Genomic DNA, 24,548 nt, shown 5'->3' on the forward strand with positions numbered 1-24,548 from the left:
AAGAGGCTCTAATCCAAATGCTACTTTAAGAACTCTGATCGTCAATATGGCAGTTCCTCAACAACCTGGGAATAAATACATCGAAGACCCAAGTATACCACTCTTGGGCATATAGCCAAAGGACATTCCATCCTATCACAAAGACACTTGTTCAAAAATGTTCATAGCAGCTTTATTCCTAATAGCCAGAAACTAGAAACAGCCTAGACATCCCACAGCTGAAGACTAGGTAGAGAAATTGTGGTACAGCTACATACTGAAGTATTACTCAGTGGTTTAAAAGAAAATGACATCATAAAATTTGCAGACAGATGAACCCAGACCCAGAAAGACAAATATGGCATGTGTTCCTTTGTAAATCAACATTAGCTGCTAAGACATACAAATAATCAAGCTACAGTCCACAGACTCAAAGAGGAAGGTTAAGAAGGGGGCTTTAGGGGGACACATGAGTCTCCCTGGGCAGGGGAAAGAGAACAGATTTTTCGGGTGGCTGGGGGTGGGTAAAGACAGGAATGGGAAGTTAGGAGTTGGCAGGAGGGACGAAGGAGAAGGTATGGGAAGAGATAGCTGTTTGGTTAACTTAAGGCCTACTTCATGCCCTGCACTGCCCGGAAACCAGGAACCAGAGACTGGACAGCTGAAAGATATAGGGTAGAATTAAACACAACTGTCAGAGGAGAGGGAAGGATAGATGAAATGATTCCTAATGATGATTCTTACAGATCAATACCTTGTCTGGTCATCATCAGAATCTTCTTCTGGCAGCAGAGGATGGATGCAGAGAGCAAAGCCAGACATACAGAGAGAGTCTAAGTTGGAGGTCTCCATCACATCCCTCCCCTGGACATCAAGGAACTCCTCAGAAGTGTGAGAGGAAAAATGTCCTCAGAGAGGAAGAAGGATATCAGGAGGACATAGTCCACTGAAGAAATCAACTAAGCAGGGGTCACAAGGGTTCAGAAAGACTAACAGTGGGAGCAGGCATATCTATAACTCTTTGGCCTGCTCTTGAGCCTCTTTTCCTCCTTTTGGGTTGCCTTGTCCAGCCTCAATAGGAGGCTTTCATCTTGTCATATTATATCTTGTTTTGTCCTGTCTGGCGTTATCTCTTGGAGACCTGCTCCTTTCTAAAGAGGAAATGGAGATGGAGTGGATCTGAGGGAGAGGGGAGGTGGAGGGGAGCAAGGAGGAGTGGAGGGAAGGGAAACTATGTTTGGGAAGCATTGTGTAGGAGAAGAATCTATTTTCAAAAAAAATTCACACACACACACACACACACACACACGGAATCTGATTGTAATGGCAGAACACCTGCCCATTTTACCCCTCCCCCTCACCATCTCAGACACATCTAATTACACGGCCTCGGCTGGGCTCTGCAGCGGCTTTGGCATCCACCAACTCTCATTTTCTAAGGCTCTTTTCAGAGGTAATTTCCCTTTTCCAGTGGCTATTTCTGAAAACCCAGCATCATGAATTGCAGGAAAGCTGACCTAATGTCATAGTTTATGGTTTGGCAACTTTCTATGTTTCAAGAAAGAAAAAAAAAAAAGCATTAAGAGGGAAAAGTATCCACTTATATAATAAGGCCTTATGTAAGGGATAAGAAACAAGAACAACTCCTTCATAAAACTGATAATAAAACCTATGACATGGATAATTATTAATGCTCTAACATCCCATGAGGATAACAGCCAATGATAACAACGGTAACAGTGAGTGCCGGTAACGAGACAGGGAAGAGCTGAAGTGAGGTAATCTATCCAGACTCACTACAGAAAAGACTATGTCTCCACTGTTTAGTTCCCCACTGCCAAAGTCCTACTCACCTGTTCCTGGGTAGTGTTCGAGGCTTCTGGTCTACTCCCCCTGTGCCCATGTACTTGTTTTGGCCACCCTGAAAGCCATAATTTCTACTCTCTCCGACAAAGAGGGACTCTGATACCTCCTGGCTGGACCCTTCATCGCTAGGAAAGCTCCCATCACTGGTGAAAAGAGGAAAGAGGAGAGTCATTACAGACATTGTTGATGAAATTTAAACAGCTCCCCAAAAGAAGTCAAGCTACAATTTAAAAAGCTAAACCATAAAAACTTAAGCTAACACTTTTTTGAAGATGTATATTATAAAATTCTCAGAAGTTGCTTCTATGCTATGAAAATTCCTTTTATAAATTAGTGAGTAATTTGAAAATTATATGCAAATCTATGAAGTTTAATTTATTAGCAAAAGCTGATTAGCCTTAATCAACAATGAATTTGCCCAGAATACAGCAATTAAATGACAAGCGTGTGTAGCGTGGCCAGTAGAACAATCACTGTCTACAGAAAAACTGAGTTACATAAAAGGCTAGAGGCGCAGGTCAGCGGCAGAGTGCACAGGCAGTGTGGACTGACTTGATCCCCGCACTGTGGGAAAATACACAAAAGCCCACACAGAGACCCATGTGTGCATGCACGCACACACACAAAGTTTAGTTCTCAAAGCTTATCTTATATGTAAGTTAAATCACGTTCTGAAAGTGATAATTTTTAATCTTCACCCCATTTACCTTCTTTCTTACTTTATTTTTAAAGACTTTCAGCCTGAAGTTCAAGAGTTTTCTTCTAGGCAGTTAATGACTACCCTACCCTTCTGTGGAATTTCAGCTAAATTCATCTACAACTTTGGCATAAAAGCAATTAGTCTATTTTTTAAAAAAAAAAAAATGTGTGTGTGTGTTTTGGCCCTCTGGTGGTACCAAGGAGGATGTGGGGTTTCTTTCTTTTTATGCTAATAAATTATAAAACATCCCTGGGTTAACTCCCCACCCCCATTCCAAAACACACAGGCAAAAATACTAATGGTGATTTTACCTTAAAGCTTGAAAATAATCAAACTAAAACCATTACAAACCTGGCAAAGGTCAACCCCTTTCCATTATCTGCAAATCTGTAAGAGGAAAGAGATGAGAGTCCATCTAAGTGACCAGGAAACACAGAAGAGGCGATTCCCTCAGGGTGTGACCATGAAACCCCGGAGTCCTGATGCTCGCTCTGCAACAACACAGCAGCAGTCCAACCTCCCGGTCACCAAACAATCGACTCCATACTGAAGGTGCCAGGTTCAAATCCTGCCATTGCCAACTATGACTGGCTTCTCAGCTCCTTCCCCTCAGTTTTCTCATCCATAGGTTGAAATAATAATATAACATTTCTCATATGATTCTTGAGAGAATTAAATATACTAAAATATTGCAAGTATTTGAATAGTATCTGGAACTTAGTAATCACCATATAAAGGTATTAGCTAAAATGTGTTTTTAATCTTTATTTTTAGAAAGAATACACCATATAAAGGTATTAGCTAAAATGTGTTTTTAATCTTTATTTTTAGAAAGAATAACATACTCTTTACTTCACAGTTTTTCAGTCTGAAACATATGCCATCCCTACAGATTTAATACAGTGTTAAATTTGGGAGTGAAAATGGTCAGAAACAATGGTGAAACTTTTTTTTTGCTAGACTGTTGAACACGAATACTTAACTCAAACAAAATGTACCAGGCCTCTCTTAAAATAATGCAAGTGGAAAAAACCAAGCTAGGTACTTCCTGCCTCCAGTAACACACAAGACAGAACTGGACAGCTTTCATCTTGAGAGAAGTGGCAAGAAGACTGGAAAGACTTTAAAGCGTTTCCAAAAAGAACAACAATAAAAATCAAAACCCCTAGGTAGTTTCAAAATCTCTATTTAGCTCTCTTGACATAAACAGTGTTTAGTTATATAAAGCTAAATTCTGGCTTTCTGGTCTACCTACTGAAGGCCTCTCATGTCAACAAACAAGTTCATTTCCAACAAAAGCTCCAGAATGAGAGGGTTTCAAACCTCAACAGTAGTGTTTGTCCTCAGAGCCCATCCAGTCCATTAATAATAATAATAAAATAATTAATTCCAGGAACTACAGCTGTACCTTCACTCTACTCAGTTTTAAAAAGGAAAAATATCAAACTGGTTGTGTTAGCACTCACTGCTAACAGTACTTGGAAAGATCCAGAGTTCAACGTCTTGTTACACTTCAAGTTCAAGGTCAGCCAAGGATACCTGAGGCACTGTCTTTAAAAAAATAAAAATAAAAAACTTAAAAATAGCCAGCAGTGTCGGCAGGTATTACCTCTGTAGACAATACTCACGCTGAATTCTGAACAATAATGTCTCCTCCTCGGACCCAGGCACCATTGTCATTGTTTTTAAAAGCAATGAGCCTGTCGATGACGGCAGCAACACGTGGCTTTTCAGGGTCTGCATCCTGATGGGGCCGAAACCTGTGGAGTAAAAAAGTGCTTTGATAAGAACTGAAATAAGCAAAAGAAATAGAAACTGTCTATGTATATGCATGCTACAGTCAAGAGGCAGGATTCATATTGAGCCAACATAAAGCTAAAAAAAAAAAAAAAGTTAAGATACAACTTAATTAGTCATAGTTCAAATACTCAAAACAATTATATTTATTTACATGTAAGTTTCCAGGAACAGATCCTTTTCTTTACTCTTAAAAGGTCAATGTATAGTGTTGGTCCACCTGAGGCATAGCCAGCAGAGATAGGAACCTACCATAACTGCCCTGAGAGCTCTACACAGCAGCTGACCAAAACAGATGCAGAGACACACAGTGACAGAGCTTTAGACAGAGTTCAGGAGGTCTTGTGGAAGAGTTGGGGGAATTGAGGATAAGGCCTCCACAGAAAGACCAACAGAGTCAACTAACCTGGACCCTTGGAGGCTCCCAGATACTGAACCACCAAAGAGCATACACAGGCTGGACCTAGCCACCCCCACCATACACACATACATAGACACATATGCAGCAGAAGTGCAGCTCGGTCTTCATGTCAGTCCCCCCAATAACTGGAGCAGGGGCATACCCTGACTCTGCTGCCTGCCTGTGGATCCTGCTCTCTTACCTGTGCTGCCTTAGCTGGCCTCAGTGGGAGAGGATTGCCTAGTCTTGTAGTGACTTGAGATACCAGGGTGGATTGGTACCCAGCACTGGGACTTCTTCCTTCTCAGGGGTAAAGGGATGATAGGGAGGGGCTCTGTGAGGGAGGGTTGGGGATCAGGATAAGGTAAATAAATTAATTAGTGGAGAAAAAAGTCACTGTGTAGAAGGCTTCTGTAAGAACATGTACACAGAAAGATTGCCATATGTATACCAGGTACTTCAATGTGTCTTCTCCAATTCTTAAGTCACATATTCCTAATATAAACTTACTACAAAAATTAACTATATACTTCAACATGTGTCTATGTGAATGTTGTTGAATTATATGCTGCTTAGATGCTTTTAGATAGACAAATCTAAAAGTTCGGTAGATAGCTTTAAAATGCCTAAACCTAGAAGACCAACTGAATTATTTATTACAAAGACTGAATTTCTCATATTCTTCACTCAACATTTACAAGGACCTCAGTGAAAACATAAAAAAAAAAAAACTTGTCACATGATAACTCAACCCTACAAAGAAAGGAGGAAGAACAAAACCACAAAATTTTAAAAATGACAACTAAGAGTTTCAAAAATCAATTCATTGCACTGACTTTTTCAATAACACAGGAAGGGTCTCTTGCATGATGCTGTGGGCCCAAAGTAGGTGCTCAAAAATGGCCATGAGAGAAGCACCTTTGTGAAAAGAGAACCCAGGGAGGGTGCCTCAGGCATCTGAGCTGCACGCTCTATACTAGCCACTACACTCTGTACCAAGTAAGTCACTGGAGAACAGGAAATGAGGTAGGATGACGGAAATGGAACAGTCAAAGGCACGCACAACCACCTTTGCTCAGTAAGCAATGGAGGTCAGCAAAAGCAGGAAACAATGTGATCAGATCCTTCCCATCCCACCCCACTCCACCCGCAACTTCCCACCCCTCCCAATATATCCCACGATGACATTTAGTGAATGGACTGTAAGATCCTATGGAGGTTCCTTGTATGTTTCTGATAGATGCTAGTGGTACAGACTGGAATGGGAGCATCGGGATGAAGCGGATGATGTCTACCCAAGCCCAGTGTCCTAACTAGCTCAGACGGAAGAGGTAAAAAGGCTCACACTGAGCACTTCTGGCATAACTGGTAAAGAGCTTTGCACAAAGTTGTTATATCAAGTCAAACAAGGAGAGCCATGGAAAGAAGCTCTGTAATGTTCTAAATTAGCAGGGTTCCCAACCTTCCTACTGCTGTGACCCTTTAACACAGTTCCTCATGTCATGCTGACCCCAACCATAAAACTATTTCATTGCTGCTTCATAGCTGTAATTTTGCTACCGTTAGGAATTTTAATGTAAATATCTGATATGTAGAGTAACAGTTATGTGAACCCCCACCTAAAAGGAGTCATGACCTACAGGTAGAGAACCGCTATTCTAAATAAAGACACACAAGTATTATAAAGCAACATGTGACCCCGTGTGGCAGCCGTCTCATCTCTTCTGAGACCAAGTCTCCGCATAGCCCAGTCACAGATCATTTACACCAAAGTGACATCTATAATTTCAGCTTTTTCATTTGGTATTTAGAAAATACAGTTTGGGGCTGGAGAGATGGCTCAACAGTTAAGGGCACTGTCTATTCTTCCAGAGGACCTGCATTCAAGTCCCAACTCCCACATGGTGCCTCACAACTATCCATAACTCCAGCCCCAAGGGATCTGATAACCTCTTTTGGGTCATGAAGGTGGCAGTCTGCCACTCTTACAGACAATGCACCCATACACAAATAATAATAAAATAATTTAATTCTAAAATAGAAAGAAAATAATTCTATCAATTTTTCGTCATGATGTTTTAAATTTTTTAAGATTTATTTTATTTTTACTTATGTGTATGTGTGATTCTGTATCTTTGTGAATGTATGGACACAAAAGTGTAAGTGTCCAGAGGCCAGAAGCTGGAGGCACAGGTGGCTGTGAGCCATACAACCTAGGCTGTGAATGAAACTCCTGTCCTCCGAGAGCAGCAAGCACTCCTAATGGCTAAGCCATCTCTCCAGTCTCTTAGTTATTAATACTGCTGACAACTTGATGGGATTTAAATCACTATAAAATACATCTCTAAGCATGTCTGTGAGGAAGTTTCCAGACTGGGTAAACTGAAGTAGGACGACTCACCCTAAATGCCAGTGCCACCAGTCCATGAAAGAGCCAGCTGACCACCAGTGTTCCTCTCTCTCTCTCTCTCTCTCTCTCTCTCTCTCTCTCTCTCCCTCCCTCCCTCCCTCCCTCCCTCCCTCCCTCTCTCTCTCTCTCTCTCTAATTGACAACTGTGGACTCAATTGTGATTCCCTACCATGATGTGCCTTCTCAAACTGGGAACAAACATAACCTCTCCCCCCCTTAAGTTGCTTCCTGTAAGATATTTGGTCACAGCAATGACAACAGTAACTAATACAATCACCTCCCCTGATTTGAATGTACTAATTAGGTATGCACTGATTGGCTACAATACCTCGCCCTACCCCTTTTTAAAACTTCTTTATGAAATTCCCCAACTTCAAATGAAGTTTCCCAATCTTCGAGTTCCCACTATTTCCCATCTTGAGGACTCTGATAACTGGTGAGTCAGCTTCCTCTCTGAGGAACAGGATGAGTGTATCTGCTGGATCCCATGAGCCCAGTGTTCAGCTTGCAGCCTGATTTATTACTCATTTTTACTCATGTCTGGGTTGTATGAACACATGTGGGCATAGTCTACATATCAGTCTACACAAAACTATACATACACACAGCTGCTAAGTATCTTGTCATTCCCCTTCTATAACTAGCTCTTCAGTTACAGCTTCCTAACGGAGTCTAATTCCTTAGAATGTATGCATTTGAAAACTGGTAACTCATGAAGTAGGGAGGAATAATTACCATTTTCAGAGTATGAACAGGTCCCTCTAGTAACCAACTTTTGAAACCATGATAGGTAGTCCAGTCACAATGTCCACAGCCTCTTAAATACACTTATTGTTCCACCCATGTACATACATGTATACAAACATACAAAGTACACAGTATGCCTTTGCACACATGCACACAGGTGTGGGGAAACAAACATGTGTGGAGGCCAGATGCTCCTGTCAGCTGGTTTCCTCACTCACACTTCACATTAGTTTCTGAGACAGGGTCTCTCGGTGGACCCAGTGCTTCATGATTCAGCTAGACACTGTTCTGCAATCCCCAGGGCTCCTCGTATCTCTCCTCCCACCTCGCCGACCTCTTATGTGGGTGCAGGAGGTTCAATTGACATCTCATACTTATGAAGCAAGCACTCAGCCAGCTCAGCCAGCAGGCCTATATAAATTCTTTCAAGGCAGAAAAAGGAGCCAATTGTCTATCAATTTTTCTGGCAACACCAAGTTAACACAGCATACGTCATGAAAACTACCAATTAGAAAAAACTTTTTAAAAGCAGCTGTGACCAGGTTTGGAGGCTCCTGCCTGTAATCCCAACACATGGGCTGCAGAGGCAGGCAGATCCCTGTGAGTTCTAGACCAGACTGAATTCCATATAGTCTCATAATACAGAGAATAAAAAAAAAAAATCAAGGGCAACTTTGGTTTGGTTTGGTTTGGTTTTTTTTGCAGGGATGGGGGTAGGGGGTCCTTTGGCCAATATGCTAATTGTCAACTTGATTAAAGTAGAGTCACCTGGGAAGAAGTAACCTCGACTGAGGAGTTTTCTGGATCAGACTAGCCCATTGGCCTGTCTGTAGGGCATTCGACTGCTAAATGATATAGAAGGGCCCAGCCTACTGTGGGTGGCACTATTCCTAGGCAGGTAGGCCTGGGCCTGTAAGAGGCTGTATAAGAAAGCAAGAGAGCGATCCAGTAAGCGACAGCATCCCCACAGGGCCTCTGCTTCAGGCTTCTGCCTTGGGCTCCTGCCACCACCTCCCTCAATATGGATGTAGCCTGAGCTGAAATAGACCCTCTCCTCCCCAAGTTGCTTCTACTCATGGTGTTTTTTATCACAGCAACAGGAAGCAAACTGGGACAGCCAATATTTCTACTTCATAATTGTATTCTCCTCTAATGGGTCCTCCTTAAGTTTTTGTCCTTTTCTGGTATTTCAGGTTGATCACCTTGGGGCCTTCTTAAATGTTCCCTGATGACTGCTCTCAGAGGTTTCACGCTTAACTTGACCTTCAGAATCCTATCACAATTCACCAAGTGAACTTTGCCCAGTTTCTCCTGACCTCACACCTTAGCAGTGTAAGGCAAAAGTCCTGCCTTGCACATTAGATCAGATTCAGCTAGCTCTCGTCTGGCTCCTGCTTCATTCCCTTAACAACTGGGCTGGTTCATGCTTCTTTCAAATGTCTAGCAAAAGCCTTTGCAATCTATCACCCATTCAACTTCATAACCTGGTCAATAAACCTGAAGTATAGAAAAACAGTATGTTCCTGGTTTCTACTGAGTATGACTTCAGGTTGCCACATTGTCCGGAACACTTTCTACATACCTGAGTTGCTCTGTTTACTTTGGCTGGCAGAGAGAGAGCCGTAACACTGACCCACATTCCAAACTTATTATGCGGTTACATGGGAGAGTACCACAGCCTGTCAGGAGGTTAACCTGAGGCTACCAACGAAAACCAGAGCCAGCTTAAGACTGAATCTGGGGTCATTCCCTTGAAACAAAATCCAGTGCTCTACCACATCTGAGCACTCACTATAATTCTATATGCTTAGGTTTCCAGGGAGCAGGGGGAGTTGACTTGTTTTTCAGGGAGTAAGTCTGAAACCATTGTTAACCTTTCTCTTTCTGTTTCTCTCTGTGAAAGAGGAACAAGACATCAACTTCCTCCACACTTCAAAAAGAGAAACACCTCTTATATGAGTCTTCAAAACTTCATCTATGCATGTTGTTATCAAAAAGAACACCACGTGCCTGATTGTGGATGGTCTCTCCCTGGGAAGGTTAAGCCTAGGTGCACACTGAGAAGACAGCCCTACCTTGCACTGTTATCCAGGCAGAGGTACTCCCTTGGGTCAGAGGCACTGGAGTTGGTCGTTTTGACACCTTTGTCAACAAATAAACCAGCCTGAAATACACAACAATGGGCTAAAATGAATATAGATCCTAAGGTACAAACACATGCATAAGGAGGTGGGAAAATACTTTTCAGCTTCTCATTTCACCCAGAACTGCAAATAGAGGCAAGTGGGGGAAGAGGAGGGGGAAGCAAAGGTGCCACGAAAAGCAATAGTGTTCCTGGATATTTTTAGCTCATCCATCTGGTCATTCAACAACCATTTAGTGTACAATTAACATTTTACATGTTAATTAGGAAAAAAATTCCCTGGCAAAATGGCACCAAGATGAAGCTTCCTTGGGGCTGGGAGAGGACTCCAGACATAGCTCCTACATGATGCCAAAATCCTCAGGCAGGGAGGAACTGACTGAGCAGAATGGTCTGGGTTATGAACATGAAGCAGCTGAAGATTCCAGAGAAAAGTTCTCACAGGAAGGGTCTATAAGAAAAACTCTTAGAGAGAAGAGATGGCATAGAATATTCGAGAACAAGTGCTGGATGGACTAACAAGACCGAGGGCAGGGGAAGAGAAGGGGGAGCACAGTCAGGCCACGCAGATTTCTACCCTCAGACTTAATTCTCTTACAATAAAGAGGTGAGTGGATGTTGTCTTGCATATGACACCAAGAATTAATTAGTGATAGTTTACATAGCATACATGTAATTTTTAAAAATGGTATGCTGAGGGTGTAAGACAGTGGGAATCTAAGAAAAGCATCACAGGCAATACTATACACAAGGAGCAAATACTCCAACTAAAACCGGATTAAAGTGGGCAGAAGAGACGAGACCAGACACGAACTGGAAAATGACATCCATCATTCAGGAGAAAAATGAAATGATTTGGATTCCTCGCAAGCAGAGAGGTGACGGTTCAGTGTAACTGTTGGGTTATCTGGGCCAAGAAGAAAAGTTTAGATCATTATGATTAGGTCAAATACAGAAATAGCTAGTCGTTTAATTCACTGGAATAGAAATAGAGAAATCGGGCAAGCATGATGCTAAGGATTTCCATTTTGAGTGTTTCTAATGGGTTCATAAAACTGAAGTGTAACCCTGTAAGCGGTCATCTAAACATGATGGCTGACCTGGGCTAGGTAATGATTCAGGAAGCCTAGCATGGAAAGCTGCAGGGGCTGGTTAAAGTGCGCACATGCGTGATGAGGGATCCCAACATGGCATGCTTCTTTTTATGACTCCAAAGGTTCAATTTCCCTTGGTTATAAAATATTCTACATAATCATTCCCAAATTTTACACATTAAAACCTAATTATAGCCTCAGATTTAATACTCTTACAATTAACGAGATAAGTGAGTATTGTCACAGCACATGACACCAAGAATTAATAAGAGATAGTTTTCACATCACAAGATTTTTCACCCTTTGAGATGCTACTTTCTAAATATTAGCCTTAGTCAGCTACCCATCTCACAGCAACAACAGCAGGATGTTCCTGTCTTGGTTCAAGTAATCCAAAGTTTCTTATAACATTATACTTACATATTGTATATGCACGTGTGTGTTGGGGGGGTTATGAATCTGCATGTGCAAGTACAAAGGTCAGAGAAGAGCATCAGCTATGCAGTCTATCACTCTCACCATATTCCTTTGGGACTGTCTCTCCCTGAACCTGGAACTAGGCTGGTAGCCAGCAAGCACCAGCCATTTCCCTGCCTCTGCCTGCATCAGGTCTAGGGTTACAGGTGCACACAGCCACAGCACTGGACACAGCCACAGCGCTGACACAGCCACAGCACTGGACACAGCCACAGAGCTGGACACAGCCACAGCGCTGACACAGCCACAGTGTTGGACACCGCTGTCGGCTCAGGTGCTTTCATCCTAACTCACGTTCTCCTGCTTGCACAACAAGCACCTTGCCTACTAAACCATCTCTCTAACTCCAACACTCTGCTTTTTAAAGGTCATCCATGAAAATGTTAATTAGAGTCTTATCTAAATGAGTCATATCACGGGAAATAATCTATGATCCATATACAGTAAAGAGATTGAAGTAACAAGAACAGGAAATGGACCAAGGATATTCATCTCAATGGAAGGGAGACGGAGTGACAAATACCACAGAGACTGGAGTTTCTGAATGGCCTTTATGTGACTTAAATTAAGTGCAAGGTTCTTAAATAGTATTTCGCCACTGAAATACTCAATGGTAGTAATAAATGGCCAAAGGACACTCAGCCAGCACTGTGGAGAGAAGCAAGGAAGTGAAGCAGGATGAAAAGTCCTAAGTCCCAGCTATGTGTCCTGTAACATACATGATCCCGGAAACTCGACACTGAAGACAGAGGGAAGGAGGACAGGCAGGTGGGCGTGCAGGCAGCAAGGACAAGAGAGAAGATGAGGACTGCCATCGAGCCTATGATAGATTTAAACAGATCACGCATGCAAGTGTACGCTGTGCCTTGGCATGGAGTGACTAGACTTAACAGAGGTTAAGAAGAACCGGCCACCAGAACCCTGAGCCAGGTGAAGATCTGCTCATTATACACGGCAACTCTGTCACTGCAGCACAGGGAAGATGAAGGGACCACAGCAGCAAAATCTACCCTGTGATCACACGAACTTCAGAAGCCTACCTTGAAATTTGAATGAACCCTGTTGTTATAAAATATTCCCAGCGGAGTGAGTTCTGGTTTCTCTAAGAGCTGTAGTCCACTAGATTCCCCAGTTGGTTCCTTGTGGAATAAATACCATATTCCAGCATCCTACAAATGAAAAGGCAAGGCTATTAAAAACATTATTTAAAAAAAATTTATGTAAAAAAAATGAGTTTCATTATATATGTGTATTATGTGTGTGTGTGTGTGTGTGTGTGTGTGTCTGTGTGTGTGTGTGTGTCTGTGTGTGTGTATATCCCCCTATGCCTCGCTCACATTCATTCCATCTGATGCCTCTGGCCCTCCTCCAAGCTCCTCCTCTTCCCCATCCCCCACCCCACACCCCGCAAACAGTTCCCCTCTGTGGATATTATATATACAGACACACATATACATATGTACAATCCAGATTCTTTCTACGTGGATATTATATATACAGACACACATATACATATGTAAATCCAGATTCTTTCTATGAAGAAAAGCTGTGGTATTTGTCTTCCCCCATTTCCCCTCCTTGTCCCACTTCCTTCCTCCCGTAATAGACTCCGTCTTCCCAACCCCTTGGAGTCCCTTCCTGTAACTTTCATGTCATATATACATATATTTGTATTACATCCAGATTCTGAATGTGAGAGAAAATATGCACCACTGACCTTCCACATATATAAAGCCTCAGTCTTTATGAAGCCACCATGTGAAACACCCTCCTAAGCTACAACAAATGTTTTTCATTGTTTGAGGTTCAGAACTGAATGCAAAAAGTTGCCCACAGTACATAGCCTCCCCGAGCGGTTATATCTGGTTGTTTTTCAAAGCAAATAAGATTTTGCTTGCAGGATGGGACAAAAGACATAGTTGGCAAATACCCAAACCCAACTTTCCCATCATTATGAAGTCTGAAATGTCATGCAGTGGAGAGCCCCGCTTGCCTTCTGGATGACCAGGACAGCGCAGCCTTTAAGCAATGTGGTTTTTCATGTTTACCTCCGAACCTGATCAATAGATGAGTCATGTCTATTAAACAACTGTCTGCTGGCAGACAGAGCTCACTGGCTTCTTTCAAACAACTCCAATGCCCTTCCTGTTCTCGGGCAAGTTTGTGCCAAAGGGAGGCGGGGGGCGGGGGGGGGGGGGGGACGCCACATGTATGAATCAGGGTGCTGTCTCTCAGTGTGGACCCTGTCTGTTTGACTGCAGGACTACTGGTCCTAACAGGGACAGAACAGTTTGGAAGTTTCTGATCTAAAGTGAGACACGAAAATAGAAATAAAAGTTCTTGACTCATTCTCATTTTTTATTTTGTAACTGAATTAATAACTAGCTCAATGTGAAGGGCAACACACTATGGAACATTGCCAAGGCATTTTTTTTTTAACTTAAACATACGGTGTAAAAAGGTAAATTCAGCATTTCTTTATTTAGTGCCCACTATATACTCAGGCGTAGTAAATTATTGTAAAGTAATTTACAATGTAGTGGGGGAAAAGACCATTAAAATAAAAAATATGTAGTATCCTTTTAGTTAAAGTTGTTACTAAAGTCCTTTAGGGACACAGAGGAGACACGAAAGGTAAACATACCTACACACCTAAATGACTGTAATGCCAACGTTTTTCTATGATCAAAGTTTACAAATGGGTCTTCATAAAATGAACTATTTTCAAAAGACCGTTGGCCAACTCAACATTCTGGATGCAATTCAGACAGCAAAAGGAAACATAAAGGGGCTGGAGAAAAGGCTTAAGACCGCAGCCCTGCAAGCAGAGGGCAGAGCCAGCCTTGCCAAGATGCCAAGAGTTTAGGGGGATGAGGACGTACAGGCACACAGCTGCTGTTATGCTCTGCCATGTCTAAACAGATAACGGCAGCTTTATAAAAGGCAATGGGGAAGTGTGACAAAACGGCTTCGTCTACTCTGGGCGAACACCCTGCCAAGTGCTGGCTTTACTGAAGCAGTTTTTCTAGAGAGAAAAGTTCAGGAATGATCATTCATGAGACACATTCGTTATTCTTGCTCAAGATGGGGAGGACTTCTTACAGCTTAGCCCCAGGCTTTTATAGACTATTTGCCTCTGCTCTCCTCTGTGGTCCTAGCTTCTGGCAAAGCGAAGAGGAAGCAGTGTTCTGAAGGCCTAACTCTCCAATAAGAAATAGTGAAAACAAGCGCACACAAGCTCCTTAGATACTCTATGGAGAGCGAATGAATGAAAATCTAAATCGTCCATGTCCAGAGCCTGCCCAGTTAAACGATACTCTTCAAACATGGAGTCCTTCAAGTTTAAGGACAATCGCTGGCGTAGGTTCTCAGCTACATAGTGATGCCTGTGTGCTGGTTTGCTCAAGGCAGGTCACCTCTTACTTACTTCTCAGAAGTGAGGTTCCACATTAACATACTGGACACCTATGATGTGTGCATATGGTACGTACAGTCACTATTTAAGTTACTGCATGTTCATAGATTGGCACTGTAATTTTTCAGCCCAGTTACAATCTAGATAATATCATTAAAAATTCATTTATATAAATCAGTAATTTTGAACTACACTCAACAGTAAGGATAGATTACCCCATGTTTATGTCCACGGGACAATTTCTACCATTTAAAAACAATATTTGTTTCTCTTAGAAATTGTTCTCCTGTGTGTTTATGTGCCTATTTGTCTGTCTTAAACAAATCATAACTGAGGTTTAGCCTGCTTTATCACGATGACCCTAAATGTAACTAATTTCTTCAAAAAGATGTGCGTCCTGGCCAGAGTGACACAGTATTGTACACACGGACTCATTCCCATAAAGACTTGGAAAGGCTTTCCTTGATCATCAGCACTAGAGATGGAAGTGGTGTGTTGCTTGCCCACCAAGGATGTAAACATGAGATGCCAGAGAGCTCACACATCACACCCTACCACTCCATCCCGGGGAGGGCATCATCCCGGAGACTGCTCGCCTCTGCTCCTTCATTTGCTGTCTGTCTCTAGATTCATAGCTCCTAACTGGCAAGGGTTTAGAAGAAAAGGAAAATCCATCTCAGTTTCCTCCTGCTCTCAATGAGACAAGGAGAACCAGAAAACAGTATCATGCCTGGGTTTGCGAGCATCCATACCTGTATAAGCCATGAAATCATACCTGTATAAGGCAGAGCCGTCACAAGCACAGAGAACCAGAAGTGTGATTTACCTGTGAGCCTGCAGCTGCGTTATTGATCAGATGGTTGTTGGGGTGGGCAATCCAGAAAGTTGAAACAGCCCTGGAAGACATTGTCAAGGGTGACTTAAAACATTCTTCACAAAACCCCTGTCCATTAAAATCTCCCCAACAAGAGATTTCCAAACAGTTGAAGGCCTTGCTCACCACACAACACCCTGTCCACTAATTACTCACATACAGTCTGTGGTAGGCACAGGGATGTAGTTTCCATATACTCCATCACGCATGACGGTGCACATGGAGCTGTTCCGGTCTGTGGGGAGGAGAGTGCCCGGCTTGGTAAGAAGTCCCAGGTTATGGAACAAAATATTTCGCTGTTCAACACCATCTTCCAAAAAGAAGCAATGACCAAGTGTGTCGAATCCAACGGTGTCTTTGATCTGCAGAAATGTAGGTGCATGACGTCATTGGACACAAGGCTGCTTGGGGTTTCTGTGATAACTGATCATAAGATCATTTAGGTGATTAAAAACAGACTAGGCTTCTACAGAAGGAAAAACAGTATCTTTGGTAAGAGAAGGGTTAAAAAATGGCATGTGGTCAGTTATGTAAAATGGAAGGGTGTGAGCATCAAGGAGAGCAAACATTTCAACGAAAACTGTTGCATGTCAGCACAATGTGAGGCTACTTACTAGCAAGCCACTGGTCCCATGCACAGTGATGCACCTTGAAAAGCTGTGATGAATAGACAGGCCATCCACAGACGCTGGCTGTCTGTACCCGCCTTTAGAATCCACGTCTCCACACAGGTGAAAATGCACAGGATACCGTCCCAGATGCTGCTGGCCCATGTGTTTCAATTCCACATAAGAAAGATGGACTGAAGTAAAATTCTTCTCTATCTACAAGACAAAAGGAACCCTTTTCAGGACAGGAAAGAAGCAAGGAGTATGCATGCATATTATTTAAACAGAAGGTATCTATAGAGAACACATGGTATGACGTTTCGGGAGTTGGGGAGATGGGTCAGTAGGTAAAATGTCTGATATGAAAACATAAGGATCTGAGTCCAATCTCCATCCCTATGTAAAGAGATAAGGTAAAGGTCTGTGATCCCTGAACTGAGGAGACAGACACAGGCAGATTCATGGGGCCTGCTGGCCAGTTAAACTGCTGAGTCCTAGGCCTCAATGAGACCAGTCCTGAGCATAGGACACATAGGGGGACAACTCATGAAGGAGAACCCTCAAGATGACTTCTGGCCTCCACACATATGCAACACACACACACATACACAAGCATGCACGAACACATGCACAAGTGTACTGGCATCCCCACACAACTATACATAAGCTCCCACACAAACACACCAATACAGTAAGAACATGTCTTGTCTTCTGTGTTTACCAGAGCCTCACTTAACAATGCAGTACTTTGGGGCTAGAGATGTAACTCAGTAGTGCTGTTTGGTTGGCTTGTGTGAGACCCCCCAGTTCAATCCCCAGCTATGAAAAAGGAGAAACAACAGGATATACTTCTTTATATAGATGCTTGTTTCAAAGAGCCATGGGACTAACTTCTAATCAGAAATTAAAATAGAGTAAGAAAAAAAATCACAAACTGGATGTCTAGGAGTGAGGACAATAGGATAGGACAGGGAATTATGGGGCAGTGTTGGGTTCATTTCCTTTCAGTTTCTCAGACAAAGCCTTGCTGTGCAACCTTGGCTAGCCTGGTATTCAATATGTAGCTCAGGCTGGCCTCATTGTCGTCCTTACAGGAATCCACCTTCCTCAGCATTGCAAGTCCTGGGACGGCAGGTATGTGACACTACACTAGGCTAGGTTTTACTGGAACTGAGGGTCAGACTCCACAATGTAAACAAGGCTACAGCATTATAAAGTCACTGCTGAACGAAAACTATCAGAATCCAAGGATGCACTTTATCCCAGTGAAAAAGATCACAATCCTAACTTTAGTAGAAGGTGACTTCCAGTGCACACTACTTTTGAACCACAATGAAGCCAAGATAATTAATAAATCAGATCAGAGGCTGTCTATATTTTAGTCATTCAGAGTCTTCTTTCATATTTATATCCTCTGCCACAGCTAGATAGCTACATATTACTAACTCCTTACCACTGTTTAGTTTGTGGAAACTCTCTTTAAAAATTCCCCTACTGGGAGGCGGGGTGGGGGGGGATCCCCTATGATACTAAGTTGGAGCACTCTCAATACCTTCAAGCACTGGGTTTTCCAATCATATAATTGAAAATAATGCAGGAATGCTGGTCCAGCATTTCTGAAGCCAACGATTCAGAAGCATAACTAATATCCAAAGGTCACCCAACACATAAAGAGATCTTAGACAGTCTGCAGACCAGACCCAATAACTGGATACACAGAATATTGGCTACTACATGGTAACTGTTGGCTATTCTAAGGAATAAAATTCTGCACACAATAATTTTTATAGAACCAGATTTGGCTGTGCATGTTAGTACTGTCTACCCTTTAGTAATAGCAGGTTCTTAGGAAGCCACGAGATCCAGAGAAACTGCAGGCATGGATATCAAGTTCATCATGGTGCTCTCCATGTGACTGTTCTTCCCACTACAGCGAGTTAATAATTCTTGACAGAATAACTCTTAAATGGATGAACTACAGCCCAGGCTACCTAAAGGCACAACTTTCTTCTTATTTATATGTGTGACAGAGAGACAGGGTCTACATAACTCAGCCTAATATAATAGTCAAAATTAGCCTTGAACTCCTCGATTCACCTGGTTCAGCCTCCCAAATTCTTGGATTATAGGTATATACCATCACACCTGGCTTTCTTTTAGTTTTTTTGTTTTTGTTTTTTAACAGTTTCTAATATTTTTTTAAAAGTATGTCTTCTTTTTATATCTCTATGTATGGATAACACACACACACACACACACACACACGCCTCCTACCTAATTCCACCACTCAAAAGTTCCTCAACACCTTAAATATTTCCAACTAGGTTTCAAAGAAGCCATCAAATCCTTTTACCCACCATGACATGTCCCCCAAAGGTGTCATAATCAAAGAACTGGCAGTGATTTTCAGCATAGCATGAGTCTTCCATTTCTCCTTGGATCACAATGTTCCGGGTGAGAAGTCCAACTTCCGCTCTCATGTCTATCCCGTCTATGACCTCACCGACATGCAGGTACTGAGGGGTCTCTAATGATGCCGATAAAGGAAGGACAATGTGAGAAAAAATAGAGGAAAACATGAAACCCTGCAAAAGGGTTTCCTCATTCAGCAAGCTCAAGACATTACCTAACACCTCTAACACCTCAGGGTAACAGAAGCAGGGACCTTAAAGACGGTCTATTCCAACTGCCCACCCAAAGCCTGAACCTCTGACTGCTGCCCTCATCCCCAGGCAGGGTCAGAGCGCTTTCTCCACCCTCTGTAGCATTCCTCAGTACTAAAGATCTGGGACCAGTCTAGCACTTTCTCCCCTCTTCTTGCCGTCATTTTGCAGCCATTTCGTGGGCACAGAAGAACCAAATGCCAGGGGTCTTAGAAACAAACTCTTACAGCTCCTGTTATGGTGCATCACATTGGGTTTCCACTTCATACTACGTGATCAACATCTGAACACCAATCAAGGGAAATTCCATCTTTTCCTTCCTGTTTTACTGTCCTTTTGTTGGTGGTGGTGGTCGGGGTGGGGGTGGTGTGTGTGTGTGTGTGTGTGTGTGTGTGTTTATTTTTATTTTTCAAGACAGGGTTTTCTCTGTGGAATCCTGGTTGCACTGAAACTCACTCTGTAACCAGGCTGACCACAAACTCACAGAGATCTGCCTGTCTCTGCCTCCCTAGTGCTGGGATTAAAGGCCTGCGCCAGCACCGCCTGGCTACCATTTACTCTTTCAAATATAAAAGATTTAAAAACTACCATTCTTGGAAGTTTACAAGCAATTTAAAAGAAGTTTGTTTTCTCTCTCTCTGATGTTTTTCTCTTAAACTCAGGAAGTAAAGAGGGACTTTCCACAGACAGTAAGGATGGATGGGTATCACTGAATCTCAGAATTTTCTTTTTTTTTTTTTTGGCACGTGCCTGGTATTATCAAAAGAAAGAAACTAGAAAACTGAATAATACATAGAGGGGAAAGCAAATGCCAACCATAAGCTAAGCATTCCACTTAACACTGTGTACTAAACACAAAAATTTCAAGCTTCAAGGTTCTTTACTCAAAACAAGCAAGTTTTGTTTTCTGTTTTTATTTATTAATCATTTTATTTGTCTACATTTCAAACATTATCCCCCTTCCTGGTCTCCCCTCTACGAACCCAGAGTGTCTGGAGCTTTTGATTCTTGGCAGCATAGTGTAAGTGCTGAGAAGCAAGAAAGCAATGTGACCACAATGCGTGCCGAAGCCCACAAGCAAAAAGCGTCCCAAGTGGCTTTGGGCAGGACCAGTGGAGCAGGGACAGGAGCAGAAATGAGTGCCTGGAAGATTGTAGCCACTCTGTTCCCTCATAGCTTCTAAGAAGAATCTCTTCGTGAACTAGTCTCTTTCAAAAACTGTATAACTCACCATTACAGTAGGAGATAAAGTCTAATGAAAATATTTTATTTGGTTCAACTGTAAATATGACTAAAGACTGTCAGCAGTGTCCATACTGACACGGGGTCATGGAAGAGAAGATTACAGGAATAGGATGCCAAGAAAAGAATGTGTTTCCCAAGTACAGGGAGGCGTCCTATACCTTTAACTTTAACCTGAAAACGGCTGCACTCGGGGCAGGGGAGAAGAGTCAGCTCCTCCGCCTGGTACATGGAGTAGTCGGTACTTGAAACCACAATCCGGTCTCCAGCTCCCCAACTGCTGACGTCGTCCAACAGATGAAGCTTCACTCCATCCGTAATGTCCACCCGGAAACCTGAGAGGGAAATTCCTACACAAACAAACAGGCAGGCATGAACACAAGTGTTCTCGTAAATAAATTTTAAATGCACATACCTGATTTACAAATCAAAGGCTAAAATAAATACAACTCCGCGATTTTTCCTAATGCTAACCATGTGCTAGTCACGGATTCTGGCCCCTAAAGAGAGCCCATGTGCCACTAGGCATTGATACAAATTAAACTATTCTTTAAAATTCGAAGATTCTCAAAGTGGACATCCTTTGCTTATTTCATCTCAGTCAAAAAATTATAATACTATGTCCGCCCATATTCATGTACCAGGAACATGTCCCACTTGAACAGAAGTGGCCAGACACAGACTAGTTTGGAATAAATGTCCAGTGCTTTTCCTTGGTCCGAGTCATCAGAAGTTACAGGACTTTAGTGCACAGACCATTTTTGTGCTAGAAATGAGAGTATACTACAAAACATGCCTCATTTCTGTGCTTTTGTACATGTTCTATTCATTTCCTTTTTGAATGTATAAATAATGGAAATCTATGTTTCAGCGTTCTGGAGACTGGAAGGTCCAACCAAGGTTGAGGCACCAGCAAAGTCACTGTGTATTACAAGCTGGCCTTCTCATGCACGCCACCTTCCCTCATCTCTCTCGGTTCTACAAGTGGAAGGGCAAACATTTTCTGCATTCTTTACCTGGGATGTGTTTCCACTCACGTTCACCAAACAAATGAGTATATAAGTGTTTATAAAATGTTGGGAGATTGCAGGGGAAAACCAGACTAATACAACAGTGCCTGCATTTGGCCCCCCAGCACTTCAATTCGAGGTCACAAGAAGTCTTTAAAGACCTCCACAACATCCTTGCTGGAAGTAAGTAACCTCCACTCTGGGCCAAGCAAAGGCTGGGATGATTTATACCTTCCTCATCCTTGCAAGGGTTAACGGTGAAGGCAGCATCGTCCTAGCTACCCCTTGTGTATTCACTACGATTTCTCCTCTATGATTTCTCAGTGCAGATTACTGACGTCTGTTGAATGGATAATTAACCGTTTTGGTACACTGTGATCTATGAGTGCATGACTGTGACCTACCTTAGCTCCTTTGGAGGATGATACATTATAAATTACAGAAAGTTCTGACTATTGACAGGTGGTAAGGTGGTTTGAATGAGAATGGCCTCTATGTGCTCGTGTATCTGAATACTTGGTTCCCATCCTAGTTGGTGGAACTGTTTGGGAAGGATTGGGTGTGGAGATGTGTCACAGACTTTGAGGTTTCAAAAGCCTAAGCTATTACCAGTTAGCTCTCTCTGCCTTGGGGTTGTATCAAGACGTGAGCTCTCAGCTCCTGCTCCAGCCTACCTACCTGCCCACCGTGATGGTCATGGCCTCTAACCCTCTGAAACCGTGAGCCCCAGAGTAAATGCTTCACTTTTATAAGTTGCCTTGGCCATAGCATTTTATCATAACAATAAAAAGGTGGCAAAGGCAGGTGGTCTCTCCAAATATTGCCTGTGAAAGTCAAAGCCGGTTCGTAATGAGAAAGAGAAGAACTGGATATCACTAGTCCAGCTTGTTTCTCTAGCTTACACTTTTGTTTTTTGCATTCAAATCAATGTTGAAACACATACTGTTCCTACAATATTTGTGGCTAAAAAAGCTGATGTCAGGGAAATGTGAAGAAAATGGGAGACAGCTGCTTTATAAAAGTAATAGACATGGGAAGCCCTCCTCTTCAAAGATTAATGTCAAATAAATAGTTCTCCAGCATCATCCTAACCCCCAAGATGCTGCTGACACAACTGAAGTGAAGAATACATGTCTACTTGAGTTGGGAAAAGTAAAAAGACAGGACATTTGGGCCAGGAACAGGAGTAATATGGATGGTTCACAGTCTTAGTCAATTGCCAGATAAAACCTAACCTGGCCAAGTCATGGAGTCTGTTACTAGAGATTAGTGTGCTCTGCCTGTGTGTTTTCTGCACAGAATGTATGTGTACACATATATACAAACACATACACACATAAAAGTACCTAGTAAGCTTGGTGTATAGTCTCAATATGTTTCTTGGAGTCATATTTACTACCATAAATAACTCCAGCAATTATAATAGATTTTTGTTTATAATGTATTTTTATTGTTTTATTGTGAAATTATAAATCACCTTCCAAAATACTAGAAACAGGCAGTTTAAGAACAAAGGCCATCAGAAATCCAAGGACAAGTCATTATCCCAAATTTGAGGTTTTTATAAAAATAAAATACTCCAAAAAAGGGAGCAATGAAAAAAACATTCAATTTTTTCACATTAAATTTCAATACTTTTATCCCAAGATACAATACTAAATAAATAAATTTTGATTTGAAAGAACATTAGAATTTATCTCTCTAAAAATAAAAGTCAGAAATGCCTTTGGAACACTTTGGTGTTTAGTAATTTCTGTTTATTCTAGGTTTAGGGGAAATTTCTGCTTACTACATTAATCTCCCGGCACTCCTGACTCAAGTAAGAAAGGAAGTAAGTTCAGTCTCCTGCTTCCAACTGAGACTTTCCACCCCTTCCAGAAAGCAGGAAGCCCATGGCAGAAGGCAGGAGTTCCCCTCTTCCAGAAGCGAGCAGCCAGTGTGATGTGGAAATGAAGGTCCTCACACAGGAAAAGCTGACTCAAAGCCCAGCTGTAGCCACCTCCAGCCTAGAACTTTCCTGGAAACAGACCATTGAACACATACTGGACCAAACTCTAGCTAGTCTATCTGTGCCTGACAGGACTGTGGGAGCCGGAAGCGAGCCTGGGACAGCTTCTCCGTCCATCACAGACACCACTTCCTCTCCTTTGCTTCCCACATTGCTTAGAAATGATACATGGAACCTTCCTGTCACATCTTAGAGACTCCTTTGATTCGCATTTTATTTTTAATATTTTATTTGTTTTTATTTTATGTGTATGGTTGTTCTGCCTGCAGGTATGACTGTGTGCCATATGCATGCAGTGCCCACACAGGCCAGAAGAGGGCATCAGATCCTCTGGAACCCGAGTTACCTTGCAGTGTAGGTGCAAGGAACTGATGCAGGGTCTTCTGGATGAGCACCAGTGCTTTAATCATTGAGCCATCTCTCCAGGCCCTCACTGATTTGTTTTAAAGCAGAACATTGTTTTTAATCACAACCATACAAAATATTTTATTATAACCCAAGTCATGTTTGTGGCAGCATTAGCCTATCTTCGGTGTCTACATGCACTATGCTGAAAATCTCACATTTGATAGTGTGACCTCCTTATCTAGTGTTTCTCTTCTTATCTTCATTCTTTAGATGAGAAGACTGAGGTTTAGGAAGTAAATCCCAAGCCTGTGATCAAATAGGAAGTAAAAGAACCAGGATGGGATCCCAGGCATTCTGTCAACAACAATCCAAACTAACAAACAATTGGTTTGCTACACTGATGAGCAATCCTGGGTAACTTCAGATACAGTAAAGCTCTTAATTTGGCTCAAATCACACTAATGTGGGTATCAGACTTGCTTTGGAAAGTCGGGTGCTGAACAAACACAAATAGGAAGGAGCCAATCCACAACTATTTGGGGGAAAAAAGCCCTGGCAACAGATAGGTAAATTAAGAAATCCCACAGAGTCACACACTCCACAAATACCTAATGCTAAGCATTAGTCAAATAAATTATAGCAGCCTGGGCTACACAATGAGTTACAAGCAAGCCTGGGCTACAGAGTGAGAATCTATTTAAAGAAAAACAAAAATTTGCTATGGATTGCATTGCAATAAAAACTTATACTGATGAAAGTTTAAAGAC

The 24,548-nt window shown here is 42.2% G+C and overlaps 1 protein-coding gene across 1 annotated transcript in view; it reads right to left on the reverse strand.

Moving 5' to 3' along the window:
* The window catches only part of Cemip2 (cell migration inducing hyaluronidase 2), a 78,337-nt gene that overhangs the window by 28,601 nt on the left and 25,188 nt on the right, over positions 1-24,548 (reverse strand). The window contains exons 6-15 of the mRNA XM_028764091.1: positions 20,577-20,765; positions 18,868-19,037; positions 16,517-16,726; positions 16,059-16,264; positions 15,855-15,924; positions 12,654-12,782; positions 9,975-10,063; positions 4,174-4,305; positions 2,897-2,932; positions 1,833-1,988 (exon numbers count right to left, since the gene is read on the reverse strand). Of these exons, the coding sequence (XP_028619924.1) occupies positions 1,833-1,988; positions 2,897-2,932; positions 4,174-4,305; positions 9,975-10,063; positions 12,654-12,782; positions 15,855-15,924; positions 16,059-16,264; positions 16,517-16,726; positions 18,868-19,037; positions 20,577-20,765 (1,387 nt within the window). The remainder of the gene's footprint in view (positions 1-1,832; positions 1,989-2,896; positions 2,933-4,173; positions 4,306-9,974; positions 10,064-12,653; positions 12,783-15,854; positions 15,925-16,058; positions 16,265-16,516; positions 16,727-18,867; positions 19,038-20,576; positions 20,766-24,548) is intronic.

Source organism: Grammomys surdaster, unplaced genomic scaffold (genome assembly GCF_004785775.1).
Source record: "Grammomys surdaster isolate TR1022 unplaced genomic scaffold, NIH_TR_1.0 141, whole genome shotgun sequence".
Classification (NCBI taxonomy): Eukaryota; Metazoa; Chordata; class Mammalia; order Rodentia; family Muridae; genus Grammomys; species Grammomys surdaster.